The 13,469-nt window shown below is 46.7% G+C and overlaps 1 protein-coding gene across 1 annotated transcript in view; it reads left to right on the forward strand.

Moving 5' to 3' along the window:
* The first annotated feature begins 1,089 nt into the window (after positions 1 to 1,089).
* Positions 1,090 to 13,469, forward strand: part of LARS2 (leucyl-tRNA synthetase 2, mitochondrial) — a 168,846-nt gene continuing 156,466 nt past the window's right edge. The window contains exons 1-2 of the mRNA XM_049642506.1: positions 1,090 to 1,393; positions 6,623 to 6,877. Coding sequence (XP_049498463.1) covers positions 6,644 to 6,877 — 234 coding nt within the window. The 5' untranslated portion in view covers positions 1,090 to 1,393; positions 6,623 to 6,643. The remainder of the gene's footprint in view (positions 1,394 to 6,622; positions 6,878 to 13,469) is intronic.

The following is a 13,469-nucleotide window of genomic DNA, read 5'->3' on the forward strand; positions in this document are numbered from 1 at the left end:
GTTGTTAAAGACTTGGAAATGGGCAGAAGAGATTCCTGTGAATCCCTTGGCTGGAGTGCTGGTCTGGGGGGTATATATAGGAGTATGTACCTTTGCTGGTCCTCTGTTGCTCAGCTCTGTAAGAGTAGAAGTTAAAATGTAGAATTACTATCCATTATGGATAGTAATGGGCTGAATCTTGTTTGAAAGAGGTGCACTTGGGGCGCCTGGATGGCGCAGTCGGTTAAGCGTCCGACTTCAGCCAGGTCATGATCTCGCGGTCCGTGAGTTCGAGCCCCGCGTCAGGCTCTGGGCTGATGGCTCGGAGCCTGGAGCCTGTTTCCGATTCTGTGTCTCCCTCTCTCTGCCCCTCCCCCGTTCATGCTCTGTCTCTCTCTGTCCCAAAAATAAATAAATAAAAAAAAAACGTTGAAAAAAAAATTAAAAAAAAAAAAAAAAAAAGAAAGAGGTGCACTTGATTTCAGCCCTGTAGAAAAAGATGGTTCTCAAAACATTACTTTTTTTTTTTGTCCTGTGGGATAACCACCAGTTTTGCGTGATTACCACTCATTTCAGTATTCCTGATTGCCCACATCTATACGGTTTTCAAAAATCTCCTTTATGTGGGTTTTACCCTTTTAAAAATCATATTTTAACACCACTGGTCCTTTACAATTCATTCACGGATTCGTCTTTGTAGCGAGAAACACTTGCGGGTGGGGGGGGGGGTGGGGGAGAGGTTGGGTTGGGGGTACAGAAAACTCTTCAAGGAAAGTGGTTGGTCAGGAATCCTGCCTTCCTGACTCCCAGCTCACCTATCCCCTAATCACGGTCAGATAATTCCCTTCCCAGGGCTATAAAGTCACGGAATATGGTGGGGAAAGCTCTTTAACCACCATTTAAGGATCAAGAGGTCAAACGACCTACCCAAGCCCAGCGGGCAATTTTAGCTAAGCTGGGATTCAAACCCTGGCATCAGAACTCTCCCAGTGCTCTTTACACCACCTGCCATCCAGTTTATTCTGGGGCCACTAAGCTGATGTCCCTCACTCCTCTGCAGCAACTGGAGTAATCTGAGCCCCGGTATCTGGTTTTGGTGACGCCAGAGACGGGGTGCACTACTGAGCCGGAGGGCGGGGCTTGGAGTCAGGAGGCGGTGCCCGGGAACGGGGGGGGGGCGGAGCCCGAGGCCGCCGGCGCCGACGCCTCCGCCCCACGGGCTGCCGGGAGTTCGGCCCCGGCCCCCGCTCCGCTTCTCCCGGCTCCGCTCCCGCCTGTCTGTGTCTGCGCCGGCCGCTGCCGATAAAGTTGTTGTTCTGCCAACATGGCGGCGCCCATGGTGACCGGCCGGCCCGTGTTCGCTTAAAGGTGGGAATTGAGGCGTGAGGAGCCGCAGGCCAGAGCCTGTGAGCAGGTAAAGTCCAGACCCGGGCTCAGCGGGACGAGACACCTCGGGCGAGGAGGTCTCTGCCCTCGGATCTGGAGGTTCCGACTTGCTAGGGGCAGGAAGGGAAGGTGCGGGCTGGGTTAGGTGGCTCTGGAGCCGTGCAATTTCTGATCTGGGTAAGTCTCCGAGATCCCGGCCTTCAGACTCTTTGAGCCATGGACCCTGATGATAGCTCTGGACCCTATCCCATTCCCAGATGAATACACACGTACACGTAGATTTGTACTCAAGTTCCCTTGCTGCTGCTCCCCTGCCCCGATTCATCTCTGGATCTTTGCTTCCTGGCCTGGGGATTTGGACTCAGCTAAAAGCCATCCGGTACATCTCCATAGCTCAGAGGTTATTGTCCCTGCATGTTGAGGCTCGGAGGTTCTCAGAGATCTTGTGGGTCTACCTCCTTATCTTAGAAGATGAGATTCCCGACAGGAGATAATTTGCCCGAGGCCCCACAGGGAATGGGTGCTTGCAGAAGCCACAATCCGTATTTTTGGTCACAAAATTTGTTTTCTTTAAGATGCACTTGCCCTGGTCTATTCTTGCACATTTTGGGGTGGGGGGGGGGGTGCACACAAATGCCCTCCTGCCCTTCTTCCATGTATTCTGCTGTTCTTTGCTTGTACTGCTCTTCCCTTAGGTTTCTCTGTCCATATGTGATTGTCGTTTTGGGTCCAGTTGTTAGGCTTTTTCTCTGACCACCTGTCGGTGCCTCCATCATTCTCAGAAAACAACCGTAAATGTCCCAAGTGAGGATCAGGTCAGGACCGACTCTAAAGAGGAGCAGAGGAGTGGGGATTGTTATTTTGGAAGGGTGTGGAAGAAAAGACAGGATTCCAAGCATCGAGGCAAGGAACTGGATGAAACAGAGCTAAGGAAGAAAAGGCCAGGTTGGTTGAAAATACAAGGTGTGAGCCACACCTTTCACATTGATGGAATGAGCAGAGTCCTCTAATGAGATGGCCGCACCTTGTCAGGAAGAGGCAGTGCCCTTTTTAGGACTTTGGTGGTGGAGCGGCGGAGAGCAAGGCCTGCTGAGCTCCAGGAAGTTCTGTAGTATATTGTTAAGGCAAATTGAACCAACGTTTTAGAATTTCTAAAAGAAAGGAAGTGAGTTTTATTCAAGGCCAAGTTAGGACAGCTGCTGGCACACACAATCTTCACCGAGAGAGTGCTCCTGTGAAGGAACATTTGGTGTAGGGTTATATAAGCTCTAGCAAGGAACATTTGGTATTGGGTTATATACTTTTTTCTTTTTTTTTTTACATAAAAAGTTACAAATCCTTAGACAAAGAACATGTTAGAAAGTTGCAGAACTTATCTTCCGCCTCTAGTAAATGCAGGGCTGTATAACTTTAATCTTATGGGAACCAGGGAAGTTCTCCTTATGTTTGGAATGCTCCTTTTTGGTTATTTCTTAAATAAAGCAGATGTGCGATGTGTGCTCAGGCAGAAATAGAGCCCATACTTTGAGGTTTCGCGGAATCACTTTGACCTTGGTATATGTTAGAGTATAGCTTTCCCCGGGAGCCCAGGAGCAGGGCCCACAAACATTAAAAGTAGAAAATTTCCTTTATTTTATCCATATCATAGCCCTGAGTATACTGTATGCTATGTCCCCCTGAGTCTAGGGGATTCCCCTAACTTGGGGCGCGAACTTTTCTTAAAGAGTCTTAGTGCGTTATTACCGCGCGTGCTCCCCAGAGAGGTGGAATCCATTTACATTTTCAGCAGCAGTGTATAGAAATGCCCATTTTTCATTTAGCACGTTTTTGCCAGGCTGTTAAGCAAAAATATTTTCTTGCTGTTTTCATTTGCATTTTGTGATTAGTTCTAAAGTGGAACTTTCTCATATGCTTATTAGACATTTACATCTCTTTCTGTTTTTCCTTTGCCCATTTTTTAAAATTAGGTTTTGAATGTTTCTCTTTTCATACGTAAACTCTTCATAGAGTAGGATAACCATTTGCTACTGCCGTTTTGGCAAAGATTTTGTGTCAGCTCATTGCTTGATTTCTACTTTTGTTCACAGTGGTTTTGATATACTGACATTGCACATTTTTAGAGTCAGATTTATTAACGTTTTTGTGAATTCTTCCGTTGCTTTTGTCCTCAGGACAGAACATCCTGCACCTTGTAAAGATGTGTTAAATACTCATCTATATTTTTGTCTTGTTTTATGATACTTAAAAAAGTTCTTTAATCTTTATGGGATTTACACTGGTTTGTGGTTTTGAGATGGGGCTCCAATTTCTAATCTACTTGTGCTTTTTTCCTTATGAACTTTTTTTTAAATTTTTTTTAACGTTTATTTATTTTTGAGACAGAGAGAGACAGAGCATGAATGGGGGAGGGGCAGAGAGAGAGGGAGACACAGAATCTGAAACAGGCTCCGGGCTGTCAGCACAGAGCCCGATGCGGGGCTCGAACCCACGGACCGCGAGATCATGACCTGGGCTGAAGTCGGACGCTTAACCGACTGAGCCACCCAGGCGCCCCAAGAACTTTAAGTTCTTTAAATGCCCAGATCAGTTTCAGGATTCTCTAGTCTATACCATTGATTTATGTATAGAAGAGGTTGTCAGTGAGCCATGTGTTATGTAAACATATTTAAATTTTTTTATGTTTATTTATTCTTGAGAGAGAGAAAGAGAGTGTGAAGGGGCAGAGAGCGAGGGAGACACAGAATCTGAAGCAGGCTCCAGGCTCTGAGGTGTCAGCACAGAGCCTGACGTGGGGCTCGAACTCACGAACCATGAGATCATGACCTGAGCTGAAGTCGAACGCTTAACTGACTGAGCCACCCAGGCGCCCCTGTAAACATATTTAGAAAGCTTATTCTCATTGAGTAGACAGGGAGTGTTGTATGTGTTGTTTATGATTGGTGTATGATGAGTAAGTTACAGAGACAGGATTAGAATTTTCGGTGAAAGAATGACCTCCCTTCGTATGGCTCATATGGGTGATCTGTCTTCTCTCTTTGGGATTTCATTTCTCACGATGGCTAACAAGCATTGAAACCAAAAACTTGTGAGACTGTGGTTCCGGTTCCGGTTAATTTGTATTTTTGTAATGTTTGTTTATTTATTTTGGGAGTGGGAGGGGCAGGGAGAGGGAGAGAGAGAATCCTGAGCAGGCTCTGTGCTGTGATCATGGAGCTGGACACGGGGCTCGATCCCATGAAAACCGTGAGATCATGACCTGAGTCAAAAATCAAGAGTCAGACCCTTAACCGACTGAGCCACCCAGCCACTCCAGATTCATTTGTATTTCTATAGTTTTGTTGTTTCCCCTTGTTTCTGTTGGGGAGAATAGCCCGGAACCCTTTCGTTATGAGTTGTTAGGGAATGCAGTCCAGGAGAGAGGTGGCAGGCGTCTATGCCTTCTGCTGATTGGGAAGTCTTTGGCTTGTTAAAGATATGGAGATGATACCTTAACAAGGGAGCCGTAAAATCCATGACTCCTGTGGACACTTCTAATTATGTAGAAACCCAACCCCTAAAAATAAATGCAGTTACCCTAACTGTACAAAGCGTCTCTATATTAGGTTGGTCATATGGAGTTCCTGATATTCAACCACGTTCATACAGTTCACCCTAATATCTTTAGTCCCATCTGCATATTTTAGAATAGCCAAGCCCAGTGGATAGGTTTGGTTTTGTTCTTGTTGTCTTTCTGCTTCGACCCCCAAGGAAGCAAGAGGTATTAAGTACAGTGAGACTCGCTCTATCAAGAACTTTGGCAGACCATCTTGTAAAATGCCAACACTGGGATGCCGTTTTACGGGAACGTGAAACCCACTTGTATAATAAGCCTGTGATAGACTCTCTTGGCAACGTTCGTGACCCGGTACCTGTGTGAAAACAGGCCAGACGCTCGTGAGTGTGGAAAAAATGTTGAGAGAATCAAAGAATTAACACCAGCTTCAAGTGTCAGGTTCTTCCTTTATTTCTCTCTTGGTTTTACATTTGTGTCTTCACTCTGGCGCTTTTTTGCATGGTTATGTAAGAAGGCAGGCAGGTGAGGCTGCTGAGTCATAAATCTTAAATATTTGACGGACTGTCACCTCAACCTCTTAGACAGGGATAAAACGTGAAAATGCTTCCATGAAGTCATTTTTGGAATTCACCTCCTTGGAGGAGGCCAGTGAAGCGTTCCGGCTGAATTTTGAATTGCAGCCAGATGTCCTGGTGGGCCCCAGCCTGTGGGTTGTATTCCAGAAACACCATAGCACTCACCGCTATTATCCATGTATGTTTACTTGTTTTTCTCTTATCTGCTGTTCTTTACTAGTATGTAAGTGCCATGGAAGAAGAGAGTTGGGTTTTGTTCACTGTTGTATCCCCCGTGCCTAGAACGGTGTGTGGACCTAGTGGCACTCGATAAATATTTAGTAAATGAATGAAGAACTAACTGAATAAGCACTCTTACAAATAATAGTTATTTCTTGGCTCAGCTTACGGGTGTATATAACTTACAATACATACGAAAAATGTTAATAATAGCTGCAAGTCTCTGGACTCCGGAGCTAGAAGGTGGGTGTTCAGACCCCTTCTGACATTTGAGCCTAAGCCCAAGCCAAGATGTGCTCGGAGCTCTTCTGAAGCCTGGGTGATGGGACGGGAAGCCTGCTGGACAGACCCTGGGCTGGGCCTAAAGGAAGGGAGGGCCTGGGCTCCTCGGACTCCCGTGCACCCTGTGAGGCTGTGGCAGGAGCTGGCCCAGGAGGTAGTCTCCATTCGTTCCTGTGGGAGTTTTGTATGTTTGGTGTTTGGGAACGTTGACCATGTTATATTTTCCATTTAAAAGTTTGTGTTTAGCTCAGTCGACGTTCTTTTCTTTTCTTTTCTTTTCTTTTTTTAATATTTAATTTTTTTTGAGGGAGACAGCGTGAGTGGGAGAGGGACAGAGAGAAAGAGGGACAGAGGATCCGAAGCGGGCTCTGCGCTGGTAGCAGCGAGCCCAGTGTGGGGCTCGAACCCACGAACCGTGAGATCATGACCTAAGCCAAAGTCAGACGCTCAACTGACTGAGCCACCCAGGCAGCCCAACTCAGTTGGAGTTCTAATGTGACATTTTCAGGGAAGGAAACCGTCAAGAGCCTAAGATGAAAGCATGTGAATGCGCAGGGAATGCTGGGCTGTGCTGAACGGGAGAGAGTTCTGGGCAGTTCCTAAAAGAGCTTTCTGCCCTCTTTCTCAGGGCCTTCCCACCTTCTGGAGAATGGCTTCTGCTTGGCGGAGACTGGGTTTCTATGTCTGTTTCCTGGAAAGCAAGCTAAATGGTGGGCCAGATATCATCAGCAGAGGAAGGAGAGTAATCCCGGGATGTGCCAGAGGTATTTACAGTGCCACGGGGACGTGGACGAAAGAGTACACGTTGCAGACGAGGAAGGATGTCGAGAATTGGTGGCATAAACGAATAAAAGAAGAAACCTCCAAGATATCAGAAGCTGATGTGAGTATTCTGAGGGATTTTGAGGGGGTAGAGAAGAGGAGCCAAGAACTTGGATTCTGAAGTCAGATCGCCCGAGTTCAAATAAGGTATTAAGTGTGTGACCTTGAACCAACTGAATCTGTGCTTCAGGTTTCTTCTCAACCAGGGACGGTGCGAATAGCAGTGAGCGAGAGTGAGGCCCTAGCAGGTGTTAGGTTCTTCATGGTCCATTGCGGGCCAGCGCACCTGGTGATCCAGCAGGGTCAGATGTGAGGTTCCAGGAGTACCCCTGGACCCCTCGCCTGTAGAACTTATTTAAAACACTTATTATTATTGTTATTTTTTTATTTATTTTTTTTTTAAATTTTTTTTTTTCAACTTTTTTTTTTTATTTATTTTTGGGACAGAGAGAGACAGAGCATGAACGGGGGAGGGGCAGAGAGAGAGGGAGACACAGAATCGGAAACAGGCTCCAGGCTCCGAGCCATCAGCCCAGAGCCTGACGCGGGGCTCGAACTCACGGACCGCGAGATCGTGACCTGGCTGAAGTCGGACGCTTAACCGACTGCGCCACCCAGGCGCCCCAATTGTTATTTTTTTAAATATGAGAAGCATTCTTTAAAAAAAATTTTCTTTTAATGTTTATGTGTTTTGAGAGAGAGAGGGAGAGAGAGAGACACAGAGAGACAGAACACAAGCAGTGGAGGGGCAGAGAGAGAGGGAGACACAGAATCCGAAGCAGGCTCCAGGCTCCGAGCTGTCGGCACTGAGCCTGACGTGGGGCTCGAACTCACCGACCGTGCAATCGTGACCTGAGCCCAAGTTGGATGCTTAACCGACTGAGCCCCCCGGGCGCCCCTCACCTGTGGAAGTTTAATCTGCATATTCTGGGAAGTACCTTCCTCTCCCCTGGCATGATGTCGGCCTCCAGCCATCATGGGTTGGGAGGTACCAGCCCTTCCCTGGTGTGATCTGGGGGGCTGGGACCCAGGCTTGCAGTGACAGATGTGTGAGGTAGTGAATCCTTGGCTTCCGCCCAGGATGTATCAGCTCAGCACCGTACTTGAGTAATTAATTGTGTCTAGTGTTTGGTTGTAGCCAGTTTCCAGGGGGCGCCGTGTTGGAGGCTGGCTCCTTGTCTAGGAGTCCAGCCTCTTGGGGATTCCTCTTGGACGTGGTAACCCTCACCTCTTGCTGCTGGTCAAAGTAACAAATGGGAGATGTCATTTGTTACATGAAATGGTGAATCTGATCAGAGCCAAGTGCCGTAAGGTCGTTTACTCTTAAATTGTGACCATCCCTTTGTTTTTTTTGTTTTTTTAAAAATTTTTTTTTTTTTCAACGTTTTTTATTTTATTTTTGGGACAGAGAGAGACAGAGCATGAACTGGGGAGGGGCAGAGAGAGAGGGAGACACAGAATCGGAAACAGGCTCCAGGCTCCGAGCCATCAGCCCAGAGCCTGACGCGGGGCTCGAACTCACGACCGCGAGATCGTGACCTGGCTGAAGTCGGACGCTTAACCGACTGCGCCACCCAGGCGCCCCGACCATCCCTTTGTAATAGTTACCGAATAATACAAACCTTCTACATGTAGTTAAAGACATGGGGCCAAAGGCAAGCAGGTGAGTAAATACAACTGCGCCAAAGTGCTCTTGGCTAGACTTGGCTGTTTCCCATCTCCTGATCCTCACTCTTTTTAGACTCATTCCTTCCGTGAGCGTGATCACTATGAAACATGCCGGGGGTAGTTATTTGTGTTAAAGCGAAGGATGGTTTTGGGCATTGGTTAGAGAGAGGTGCGGTGGGTAACAAGTGGAATGATAAAAAAGAAGATTTGAGTATAACGCGTGATTGTACCGTGAAAGCCCGACTTCCGCCTCGTCAGGACGCGAAGAACCTTCACATCAACACGACCAGACTCATGTGCCTAAATGTATTTTGGAAGCGAACTAGGGAGCAGTTCGCTTCTGAACGAGGAGAGTAAAATTCGCTTTTCTTTTTGGTTTAGATTATCCTTTAGTGGCTTCCAGACATTTTAAAGTTGGAGTTCACTGATGTTGTGGCGCCTCCTTCTTCTTAAGTACTGTGTGGTTAAAAAAAAAAAAAAAAATTAGATGGATCACAAGACACTGTGTATCCGTAATTGCAGAAGTAGCTGAAGGGATATCGTGGGTGATCCCCTGGTGGCACCCTTTCAGGGTTTGGATGGGGAGCGGGCAGGTGGAGAAGGTGCTGTATGATGGGTCTGGGACCCAGGCTCTGGAACCTGGGCAGTGTTGCTGGCTCGGCCTCGAGACCTCAGCGTGCTCGCGGCCTTGTCACGTAACCTCTTTGATCCTCAGATTCTTCGCATTGTTTATCTCACGGAATTGTTTTGAAAATCAGATGAGCAGATGTGGCCGAACACATTTTACAAGCGGAAATGTCACCTAAATAAAAGGTACAAGAAGATAAAAATGTGTGGTGTCTTTGTCGGGAACAAAGAATACAACCGGATGTTGGTGGATTTAAGTTTATTTATTTATTTTGAGAGAGACAGAGACAGAGCGAGGGAGGGAGGGGCAGAGAGTGAGGGGGGGAGAGAGAGAGACTCTCAAGCAGGCTCTGCACGGCCCGATGTGGGGCTCGAATTCACGAAACTGTGAGATCGTGACCTGAGCTGAAAGCAAGAGTCAGGCACCTGACCGACTGAGCCACTAGGCGCCCCTGGATGTCAGTGGACTTTGAAGCTTAATTGTCCTCACTCTGGTCTTAGATATATTTGAGGGACACCTGGGTGGCTCAGTCGGTTAAACGCCCGACTCTTGGTTTCGGTTCAGGTCATGATCTCACAGTTTGTGGGTTTGAGCCCCGTGTCAGGCCCGGGTGCTGACAACTTGGGGCTTGCTTGAGATTCTCTCTCTCCCTCTCTCTCTCTCTCTCTGCCCCTCCCCTGCACACGTGAGCATGCGCGCACTCTCTCTCTCTCTCTCTCTCTGTATCTCTCAAAAATAAACTTTTAAAAAAAGATCAAAAAAGATATGTTTGAAATACCCCCAGGTGAGGGTCTAGGAGACGAATGTCTTGCCATTATCGTCGGGATCTTCAGTATTAAAAGAAGTTCCACTTAATAAGGATTTTACTCCATGTCAGGCACTATCTTTCCATTCATTACCTCATTTAATCCTCAAACAACAACCCTGGGGATTTTTTGGAGGGTAAGAAAACAGGCTCAGAGGGAGGTTTGGTAATTTATTGAGATACATGCCTGGGACCTTCTGTTGCCTCACCTTTGACGCACAGAGTGCGAACTGAGCCCAGAAAGGCAGAGGAATTTGCCCAAGGTCTCACAGCTAGTAGAGAGGCCAGGGCCAGAACGAGGGCTCCCGGGTCCTTCTGTCCGCCCCCTCTGGGCTCAGCAATAGCTCTGGAACTTAATCTATAAAGAGGCAGAAGTTCTCTTTCTCCTGACGTCAGAAGCTGACAAAAATAATAGGTCCCACTTATAAGAACCATCCTGTTCCCGTTGCTTGCGATCTTAATTTCTTTTAAAGGCTTACATTCTTACACTTTTATATAATTACGAAAATTTCCCTTTCAATCATATTCCTGCTTAGTTATACCATACGCTCCCATAATTCCTTCTTGCCATCCCCAGAGGATAGAGAGCTCGTTTCATTATCACGGAGGAAAATGACTTAATTCACACAGAACAGCGAAAGGCAGGGTCACTACATAAGCTGGATACCTTTTCTGCAATAAACAAAAATAGTCATAAATATCAAAGACTTTTGCTAGCACTGCTTTTCTATATACCTTCCGTAAGCTCAGTTTCGGGGTTTGGCTTCGTTGGTATGTAATGAATCACTCAATTCTGCTCTAAATTAAGTCTTTGTGGGATAGACCTACAGAAAGGAGACACTCATGAAGAAGCCGTATGTGGAAAATGTTTGGGGCAAGATCGAGGGTTAAATAAACATAATATAAAAATCAATAAATATCACTAAAATGAAGACAAGGTGGTTATAATAAAAGAAAAATAGGCTTAATGTAAAAACTTAAAAGGAAAAATGAGAAATGGTTTATATCAAGGATTTTATTGATTTTTCAGATCCCCAAGAACTCTGTAATAGCTGTTTTCCCACGTCCCTAAATATTCCCAAAGAAAAGGCAATAAACCTAATCCATTGTGAGAAGCAGTGTGATTTGAATGGAGTGGACAATTTTGCTTACTTCTGTTTCTGCACCCAGTGACGGAGTAAGGCCTTGCACCTCCTTTGAGGGACTGGTTTACACTGAGAGGATTACCTGTCGCTTTCCTTCTTCTTCTTTTTTTTTTTTTTTTTAAATGTATTTTTGAGAGAGAGAGAGAGGGAGACAGAGCGCAAGCAGGGGAGGAGGAGAGAGAGAGGGAGACACAGAATCCGAAGCAGGCTCCAGGCTCTGAGCTGTCAGCATAGAGCCTGACGCGGGGCTCGAACTCACGAACTACAAGATCGTGATCTGAGCTGAAGTCAGACGCCTAACCTCCTGAGCCACCCAGGCACCGCATGTCACTTTCCTTCTTAAAGACGGTCCAAACCGCAGGGCCCGTCTCCTGAGGTTTTCCTGACGGTTACGGATCTGCGGTTTCCAGTTCAAGTCTGATCAGTGTGCAGCTTTCTGTCCATTTATGGAAATCCATTGTGGTTGCCAGTTGAGCATTCCATGATTTTCTGGTTTGGGTGTTATCCAGACTCCTATGGATTCTCTTTTCCCTTTTCTTCCATCAGGCTGCTCGACTTACCACTCACTGGTAGTTTTTGGAGGATGGGCCTTACAGAGAAAATTCTAGTTTATTTTGCCACACGTGAGAGGCCCTGTCAAAGGTTGGTTGAGCTTCTTTGCTGAAGGAACTTTAAAGCAATGGGTCAAGGGGCGCCTGGGTGGCTCAGTCGGTTAAACGTCCGACTTCGGCTCAGGTCAAGATCTCGCAGTCCGTGAGTTCGAGCCCCGCGTCGGGCTCTGGGCTGATGGCTCAGAGCCTGGAGCCTGCTTCCGATTCTGTGTCTCCCTCTCTCTCTGCCCCTCCCCCGTTCATGCTCTGTCTCTCGCTGTCTCAAAAATAAATAAAACGTTAAAAAAAAAAAAAATTAAAAAAAAAAAAAAGCAATGGGTCAAGTGAGATTTGGAAATCCCCTGATTTCTTGTTTCCTCTGCTCCCCCGATTATAGCTGGCTGTGTCCATGATCAGCCATGCAAATACGTAGCAACAAATATACCACAGCCACCTCTGTACACAAAGGAATGGTCACGAATATTCTGTTTTGCGTTTGTTTTCATTACTTTTGGAGAAGCAAAGCCTTGAAGAACTCTAGCAGGGCTGGAGGAAGGGAGGAAGGACAGAAAGAGAAAAACAGAAGGTAGGAAGAAATAAAAGAGTGGTAATATCAGAAGGCCCCCGCCCTCAGAGACCAAACAGCAGCAGGTACCTTTTATGCCTTTCTTCTGAGAGCCCTGCCAGGAGGGGATGGATGTAGGCTGGGTAGGGGGAATGCGCCCCGTCGCCTGGACAGGATTCGTGTAGCTGGGAAAAAATGCCCTTTAAAGCATTCTGTGGAGGCCAGATATTAAGCTCCTGCTGGGAGTGGAGGCGGGGGATGGGGGGGATAGAATGAGGGGAGGAGGGTTTAGGGAGAGGGAGATGACTGAAACCCAGCCTGTGCCCTTGAAACACGGACCCCTAACTAGGAACCGGTTAAGTGACTGGTGTTCACTCCGTTCAGATGCACGTAGGCTCTTTCTGTTTCTCTCGATGAAGCCGTGTCTTCAGCAGCTAGAAGGTTCTCTCACCCTGGCGTGAGGCTGGCTGTAGCTCGCCCCTGGGAAGACAGAAACTGCCTTGCCTTGTTGTCTATGTTTTTTTTTTCTCATCACTTTCTCACTTCAACTTTGTCTGTTGAAAGATGAGTTCGCAGTACAGCAGAGAAACCCAGGACCCAAACTGGTGCCTCAGGAGTCCTGCTCTAACTGCTAACTCTGAGTCTGAATGCAACGACAGGGAATTTAGGAAGGGCTCCATTTTTTTTTTTTTTTTTTTGAGATGTCACATCTGTGTGATTCAACTCCCGTGTCCTTGAATTACATGGAAATGTGTCTTAGAGCTTCATTTGGAAAAACATAAGTTCTTTAAGACCTAGATAGAAACTGTCTTAAAAGAGAAGCTTTTAAAAGAGAGGGAAAAAAGGATTGAAAATATATATGGGTAATTAGCACTTTGGGGTTGTTTGACATTATTTTGGACATTGTTTAGCTTAAACTTGGGCTTTGGATTTTGTTTTTTGACATGTTTGTCAGTTTATGGGAATATTCAAAAAAATTTTTTTAATGTTTATTTTTGAGAGAGAGAGAGAGAGAGAGAGAGAGAGCGGGCACGTGCACGAGCTGGGGAGGGGCACAGAGAGAGGGAGACGCACAACCCGAAGCAGGCTCCAGGCTCTGAGCCGTCAGCACAGAGCCCGACGCGGGGCTGGAACTCACAAACCGCCAGATCGTGACCCGAGCCGAAGTCGGACACTTAACTGACTGAGCCACCCAGGCGCCCCAGTTTTTGTTTTTGTTTTTGTTTTTGTTTTTGTTTTTGTTTTTGTTTTT

The sequence above is a fragment of the Panthera uncia genome, chromosome A2 (genome assembly GCF_023721935.1).
Source record: "Panthera uncia isolate 11264 chromosome A2, Puncia_PCG_1.0, whole genome shotgun sequence".
Taxonomy (NCBI): domain Eukaryota; kingdom Metazoa; phylum Chordata; class Mammalia; order Carnivora; family Felidae; genus Panthera; species Panthera uncia.